At 49.5% G+C, this 7,832-nt stretch overlaps 1 protein-coding gene across 1 annotated transcript; it reads left to right on the top strand.

The window, feature by feature from the left end:
• The first annotated feature begins 3 nt into the window (after window positions 1-3).
• On the top strand, window positions 4-7,184 carry PHB2 (prohibitin 2). Its single transcript, XM_041463696.1, has 10 exons — window positions 4-236; window positions 317-401; window positions 484-563; window positions 1,063-1,247; window positions 3,714-3,843; window positions 4,316-4,419; window positions 4,844-4,921; window positions 5,467-5,543; window positions 5,780-5,785; window positions 6,610-7,184. The coding sequence occupies exons 1-10, from the start codon at window positions 110-112 to the stop codon at window positions 6,638-6,640; spliced, it is 903 nt and encodes a 300-aa protein (XP_041319630.1). The 5' UTR covers window positions 4-109; the 3' UTR covers window positions 6,641-7,184.
• Window positions 7,185-7,832: the final 648 nt, after the last annotated feature.

Genomic DNA, 7,832 nt, shown 5'->3' with positions numbered 1-7,832 from the left:
GGCGGGAAGGGGCAGCGGGGGCGCTCCCGGCGCCGCGGTTTCCCGCCGGAGCGGCACGGCTGTCGCTCCTTCCGGTGTCCTTCCCGGCGGGGGCGGCGGCGGGGCGGCCATGGCGCAGAACCTGAAGGACCTGGCGGGGCGGCTGCCGACCGGGCCCCGCGGCGTGGGCACCGCGCTTAAGCTGCTGCTGGGCGCCGGTGCCCTGGCCTACGGCGTGCGAGAGTCCGTCTTCATCGGTGAGTGGAGTCCCCCCCAACCGCTCGGATCCTTCGCGCCCGCCGCCCGTGCTAACCAAACCTCCGCTCTCTCTCCGCAGTGGAGGGCGGCCAGCGCGCCATCTTCTTCAACCGCATCGGCGGCGTGCAGCAGGACACCATCCTGGCCGAGGGGCTGCACTTCAGGTAGGGCCCGGCCCCCCCCGGTCCCCTCCCGGCCCCCGGGCCCGGCGGGGCCCTCGCCCCTAACGCGCCTCCGCTCCCGCAGGATCCCCTGGTTCCAGTATCCCATCATCTACGACATCCGAGCGCGGCCGCGGAAAATCTCCTCCCCCACTGGTTCCAAAGGTGAGACAGAGGGGCCACGAGGTGGGAGGCACGGGACAGGAATTCGGCCGTACTTCTGGCGCTCCTCAGACACTTATGGAATGTTAAGGGCTTGAAACAGACCTTAAAAATCGTTCAGTCACAATCTCGTGCCGCGGATAGTGACACCTTACCCCAGACCAGGTTTCTCAAAGCCCCATCCGACCCGGTCGTGAGCACCTCCAGGGCAGGGCCATCCGCAGCTTCCCTGGGCAACCCGTGCCAGTGCCTCGCCACCCTCACCGGAAAGGATTTCTTCCTCATTCCCAACCAAAATGTCCCTGTCCCCGTTGGTGCCGCCTGCTCCCTGTGCCATCCCTGAGCCCCGGCTGTGCCCTGAGCCCCGGCTGTCCCCTGAGCCCTGCCTGTCCCCTGAGCCCCGGCTGTCCCCTGAGCCCGGCTGTCCCCTGAGCCCTGCCTGTCCCCTGAGCCCCGCTGTCCCCTGAGCCCGGCTGTCCCCTGAGCCCTGCTGTCCCCGCAGACCTGCAGATGGTGAACATCTCGCTGCGGGTGCTGACGCGGCCCAACGCGGCCGAGCTGCCCAGCATGTACCAGCGGCTGGGGCTGGACTACGAGGAGCGAGTGCTGCCCTCCATCGTCAACGAGGTGCTCAAGAGCGTCGTGGCCAAGTTCAACGCCTCGCAGCTCATCACACAGAGGGCCCAGGTGAGCCTTAGCTCCGCTCACAGAGGAGCTGCTGGGTGGGGGGAGCCTCCTGGCAGGGGAAAGAAGGGTGACTGCGGTCAGCTGGGGGGCAGTGCATCCACGTGGGAAGCGTGTCCCACGTACAGTTTAATTCCAGTACAGGTACAAATACTGTGTTGGCAGCTTCTGAGGAGGAAACTGGGTCTGTTGGTGCACAGAGTGCAAAACTGCACCAGAATGTAACACTAGGGGAGGGAGAGCTGGTTTGCTTTGTGGTCCACAGGTGTCTGTGGAAGTGGCTTTAAGAATACAGATCTCTGAACGCTGTCAGCAAGGTAGCTGTGACTGCCACAGCTTGAATACAGGCTGGCCACCCTCTTGCAGCCGGATCCAATAATTTTAATAGATAAGCCACCAGCTTCCTGCTTCCCCCCAGTCTTGTGTTGTTACTACATATGCTGTCCCTTCATTAACATTAACAAACAAATCAAATGGTTTTCTTAAATTAGGCAGACTCAAAACTGGGGCTTTCGTTAATCGCACCTTTAAGTCTTGGAACCGTTCGGTATCTTCCGACCAAATTAAGCAGTTTTGAAAGATCTGAAAAACAATGGGAACGAGCAGTTAATACCTTTAAGTCCTGGAACCGTTCGGTATCCTCTGACCGTGGGAGCAAATTAAGCAGTTTTGAAAGATCTGAAAAACAATGGGAACGAGCAGTTAACAGTGCACTAACCTGTTAGTGAGGGATGCTTCGGGAAGGTAGCAATAAGCTTCTGTTTACAGTCACAGAATGGGTCAGGTTGGAAAGGACCACAGTGGGTCATCTGGTCCAGCTTCCCTGCTCAAGCAAGGTCATCCCAGAGCACATGGCACAGGATTGCATCCAGATGGTTCTGGAATGTCTCTAGTGAGGGAGACTCCACGAGCTCCTTGGGCAGCCTGTTACAGTGCTCTGTCACCTGCACAGTAAAGAAGCTATTCCTCATGTTCAGGTGGAGCTTCCTGTGTTCTGGTTTCTGCCCATTGCCTCTTGTTTTATTGTTTGACATCACTGGGAAGGGCCTGGCTCAGTGTCTTGGCACCCTCTCTGCAGGCACTGATTAGAAAAAGCTTAGAGTGTCCTCTGGGGGAGTGTTGCAAAATATTACAAATATCTGGCTTAAAAATGCCTGTTTGTGAAAGTTTGTGTTGTAACAGTTTGATTGCCAGGGATTCTGAGAGTTCTTATCCTCTGTAGCAGCTGGTGCAGGGAGGGGGTGCTGGTCTTGTTGTAAAAGGTTTTAGAGGACCTCCTGCAGGACCAGGAGGGTGCTGAAGAGGAAAAGTTGTTAGGTGAAGTACAAAGCATCTCTCAGCTGTTGGAGACCACATCTCTGATCCATGTCAAAAGAACCAAAGAGCAGAACTGAGTGTCCTCAGGTTTTGTTGTAAGAAATTATCTGCATCCCCCTGGTAAGGGGCTTCAGGGTTTTGTGCTCCTCCACATGGAGTGTTCTGGAGGGATTTGTTGCTCTTCATGTAGGAAGAGAATGTGTGGTGAGGATGGGACAGCAAAGAATATCTGTGAGGGTTTCAGCTGTGCTGGAAGCAAAGGCTGTTAAGCATCTGTGATCTCAGATAAGAATCATTCTTTGATCTCTGAAATTTTGGAACAAACTGAATTGCATTTGTTTTCTTGTCATGTATCCATCCAGTGTTTGTTGTTATAAAGTGATGTAAAGGGATTGATAGAAAAAAATTCGGTGACTTCATGTAGTTGTGCACTCTCAGTTCACACAGAAAAGGTTTCTGTCGCTGTTTAGAGTTCTGCTCAGAAACAGCTGCAGTAAAAGTAAAAGAAAATGCTCGACTGGCCAAGCATGTGATACTGTAGCAATAGTTTCTGTTTAAGTCAATATTTGGTGCAGGACTTGTCAGGCTGCCTGAAAAAGGTGCTGGGAAGTAAAGTAAGTGTGGAATAAATCAAAGTAGCTAACAGCAACACCCACCCAAAGCAGCCAAAAAAGTGGAGTAGCTACACTAGACAAGTAGCTACTGTAACTAAGAGATGTGATACAGGTTAAAAAATTATGTGGTCATTTCTTTTTTTGTGTTGGAGTACAGTTATGAAAGCACAGCCTCCAAACAGTGCCAAATCCAGGGTAGATAAAGAAATGCTTATTGCCAAAACTGTGGGAACTATAGAACTGGATGTGTCAGGATGTGAAAGCAAAAGACACTTTCAAGGTTTTTTGCTTTCACAGTGTTACTTGCATAGAACAGTTTAGTAGTAACTATAAATGAGCTGTAATAGAGTTTTAAAAATGCTTTCTGTGGCTGTGGATATGTTACTCAGATGGTGTTGATGTCCGTGGTTTGGAGCTCAGGCTGGGGAATGTCTCTCCCAGCACTGTGAAGAGCAGTCGTGCTTTGCCTTTGGAGTGCTCAGGAAGCGAGGAGCACCCTGTGCCTGGTGCTACTCTTGTTGCTGTGTTTGTGTTTCAGGTGTCTCTGCTCATTAGGCGAGAGCTGACAGAGAGAGCCAAGGATTTCAGCCTCATCCTGGATGATGTGGCTATCACAGAGCTCAGTTTCAGTCGTGAATACACAGCTGCTGTGGAGGCTAAGCAAGTGGGTGAGTTCCATTGGTGCCTGAAAAGGGTGGATTGCCTTTGTCTTTTCACTGAGTTATTAAACAAGGAGGTGGAATTTGGGCTAGTGTGTCACTGCTGTGTCACTGTATACTTTCAGGTACAGGGTTACAAGTCTCTAAGCCTCCTTAGTAACAGAGCTGAACAGGTTTATTTTGCAAGTGTTACCAGAAAGCCTTAGCTGATGGGATAGACCACCAGAAGGACTGAGTTCCCAAAACTAAGATTCCTCTTCAGACTGAGGCTCTGTCACTCACTGTGGGGGTTATGTGTGGAGGGTCTGGGTGCTGTGGGTTTTACTCAAGAAAAGGTAGAGTGCTCTCAGGTATGTTTTGTACTTGGATGTGGTCCCAGAATGTTACCGGTTCTTTGGGAAGCAGAGCCCCTGATCTCAGCTGTCAGGTTCTGATGGAAGATACAATGTGGTTCCAATGCCTGTGTCCCTTCTCCCCCCAGCCCAGCAGGAGGCACAGCGTGCCCAGTTCCTGGTGGAGAAGGCCAAGCAGGAGCAGAAGCAGAAGATAGTTCAGGCCGAGGGAGAAGCGACAGCTGCCAAGATGATATCCTGCTTCGGGAGATTTTGTGGGATGTGGCTTGGGAGCTTGGCAGTCCTGAGAATCTGTCACACTGGGCTCATGCTCAGGAGGCTGTGATCGGATGATAGCTTCAAGTAGGTCACTGTTCTTTTTCCCGCTGCTGCAGTCAGCTGGAGCGAGGTTCGTCTGAGGCTACAGGTCAGAGCAGAGGAGGCCATGGGCCTGCGCTCTCTGTTGTAAAGTTTAACTTTTATTGGTTGTGTGTGACCGTAATCCATAATGTTCTTCATCTGGGCAGGTGAAAATATGCCTACCCAAAGGCCCACGTTACTGGGATAGAGATTGCCTTTTACCCACTAAGAAGTTCTTTAATATGGCTTAGGAAGAATTCCTTGAGGGTAAGCGGCTTCTGTTGGCATGATTTTCCTTAACTTTCGTTCCCTTGTACCTCGGGGAAGCTCTCAGCAGGAATCCAGGCTACATCAAGCTACGTAAGATCCGAGCTGCTCAAAACATCTCAAAAACGGTGAGCGTTTGGGCACAGAATTCCCTTTGTCCTTTTGCAGTCCTTGTGTCCCCCCACCCAGTGGCCACATGATGAATTTAAGGCGAATGTGATCTGCCCTGTCCTGATCTTTGTTCCTGCCCAGCCCTTCTCTGCTCAAGTTGAGCTTAAGACTTAGCAAGGATCTGCAATTAGATGTGAGGCTCAGAGTTCATGCCCTTCATATGACAAGGCCCAGATCCACATCAGATTCCATCACCCACCCTCAGCTGCAGCCACCAAAAGCTTCTGGTTGCCTGCAGCTGAGAAAGGGGGACAGATAAATGTGGGATCAAAGTTCTTTGTGACAGAGAGACAGAATGAACACTTATTTTAGAAAGTCTGATGGCTCTGGGATGGGAACTCAGGAAGTAGGGAGTTGTTTAGGGGAATTGCATTGATTTAAATGAGGTCTTAAGTAATTAACAAGAATGCTGTATCTGAGGAGGGAGATGGGTTCCTAGAGCTGTTCCTCCATATGGATTTTTAGTCCTTGATGCCATGTCTGTAATGCATTTCCTTTTCAGATTGCTGCCTCACAAAACCGTGTGTATCTCACAGCAGATAACTTGGTACTGAACCTGCAGGATGAGGCCTTCACCAGGTAAAGGGGCTGGGTGCCTGGGTTTGTCTGCACCCTACCTGGGAAGCTGCTCCCCTTTCTGGAACTCTCTCAGGATCTTTTTCTGAGGGGAGCCTGATGCCAGAGGGTATAGCCAAGTAGCGAGCAGCCTCTCCTACTGTGGGAATGGGGATTTTTGTTAAATCTCATCAATTTATTCTTGGTTTTTTTTTTTTTCTTTCCCATCCTCCACTCCTTAACTGCATCTGCTGACACAGAGGAAGGTAAGGCACTGTACATTTTGATCCTTTTGTTAGTACTGGAACCAGGGTGTTGCTGTTTCCTGGTTCCTGGGATGTTTCTGGCCTGGACCATTTTGGCCCCAGCAAGTTTATTCCAGTCTCTACCTCAATTCCCATTTATGATGTGAAAGTCGAAGCTTTCCTTGCAGAGAACCACACAAACATATGCATGGAATGTGCAGTAATTGGAGCTCCATGTGTGCCTCGTAAGGAGCCTTGCATGGGAAAGGCAGCAGTAACTGTGGAGCCTTCTCTGAGCTATCACATGTACAGGGCATCCTGTGGTTATTGCAAACAAAACTGTAAGGAGGCAGGCAGATGATCTTGGGAATTTGTGGTGGTTTGGGCTGATGATCTCTAGGGAAGATGCTTTTGTTATTCTCCAAAAGCTTTCCAGTTATGTGAGAACACCCCATTTCCTGCTTTCAGAGCTGTCAGGAGTTTGGTCACTTTGGCTAATTTGTCCAGTGTTCACTGAAAAAGGCAGTGCCAACTGAGCTAACAGGATGCAGCTAAAAGCTTAGATTTCTCAGAACTGAGAAGAGAAACCAGAGTTGGCTTCTTTTCTCTGGGATCTTTGATTATAACATCGTTCTTCCTCACCTCTGACCAGATTCTGTTATATTTGTTCCGGAAGATTTAAGGGCCTTTGGAAAAAAAAAAACACCTGCCTAATAGGAAGGATTTGGAAGTCCAGATCCTTTGGGTGTGCCCCATACCTCAGAGTCCATATTGAGGAGCTGGTACAGCTTTGCTTTTACTTTCTGGTGACTTGTACTGATGACTCCCTTCTGTCTCCCTTTCAGTGACAGTCTCCTACTCAAAGGGAAGAAATGAAAGAAGCTGAAGATTCCTAGAACCAGCGTCGCTGACCAGCAGAAGATAAGAGTGAGGATCTTTGAACTCCCTCCACTAGTATTGTTTGTCCTCACTATGAAGTTTTTAATACTGTTGCCAGATTTTGTCCCCACGCCTCTGCTCCATCTGTGGTGATTCAGTTACAGGAATGGGCTCTGCCTCTAGGCAGCTGTAATTCTTTCCTCATCCCACCAGTTAAATTTGGAGAGGGGGCAAAGGGGCTTACTGGTATTATTAACCCACGTGGATATTTGCCTCTAATCTTCCTTAATATTTAGATTTGTGTAGGATATCAAATGATTTTTTGGCCAAGTGAGGGAGTTCTTCTGCCATCAGCACCAGGCTTTTTTTCTAGTAAATTTTGTTTCTCTTTCACTCTTGATCCCAAGAGAACCTGGGACTGAATTCAGGACAATGCCATTCATTGGGTGCCTGTCACTGCTGGAATATCTTACTTGTGTCACTGTCTGCTCAGTGATGCTTTCAGATATTTGTAAAAATTAAAAAAGAAAAAAAAAAAAAACAACCCAACCAAATTTTTATTGTGTCTAAGTGTGCTTAGTGCATGGAAAAAAAAGTGGTTATTTTATGTAGTGGGAGGTGGAACAGAGATTTTATTTGGTTGAAATTAGAATGAGGATGATGAAGAGAAAGGAACAAAAGAAAGAAATACATTTTTGGTCACTGACAGATCATCACAGTGTGGGGAGAGAGGAGAGATGTTTGGGTGCTCATAGAGCTGTGGGGTGACCGGGGCTGGTTCCTTAGGTGCCTGTGAGGGCTGCAGATGAGGGTAGGTTTACCTGCTTTTCCAGGTCACAGAAGCATCTCTATGCTGTGTCCTGGCTCCAGTGTCACACCCTGGGCTTTTTCCCCTCTGCTTTCCTGGCTGAAAAGTGGAGGCGAAATCTTCCTCCACTGACTAAACTCTACTTTGCTTGTGTTTCAACAGCAAGATCTTGTGTTCTTTAGGGGGAGCTTCTTTGCTGTTTCTCTGGGCTGCCCTAAGATTTAGAATTGTAGAATTTCTGGAGTTGGAAGGAACTCACAAGGATCAAGTCCAGGGCAATCTAGAAGTTAAACTTTAGGTGAGAGCATTGTCTAAACACATCTTCAGCAGAGACAGACTCAGGGTCATGACTGCTTCCCTGGGAGCTTGGCCACCCTGTAA

This window comes from Pyrgilauda ruficollis, unplaced genomic scaffold, assembly GCF_017590135.1.
Source record: "Pyrgilauda ruficollis isolate IOZ18807 unplaced genomic scaffold, ASM1759013v1 scaffold17, whole genome shotgun sequence".
Classification (NCBI taxonomy): domain Eukaryota; kingdom Metazoa; phylum Chordata; class Aves; order Passeriformes; family Passeridae; genus Pyrgilauda; species Pyrgilauda ruficollis.
Note: the sequence above shows the minus strand (reverse complement) of the source record. Positions and strands in the feature narration are given on the sequence as shown.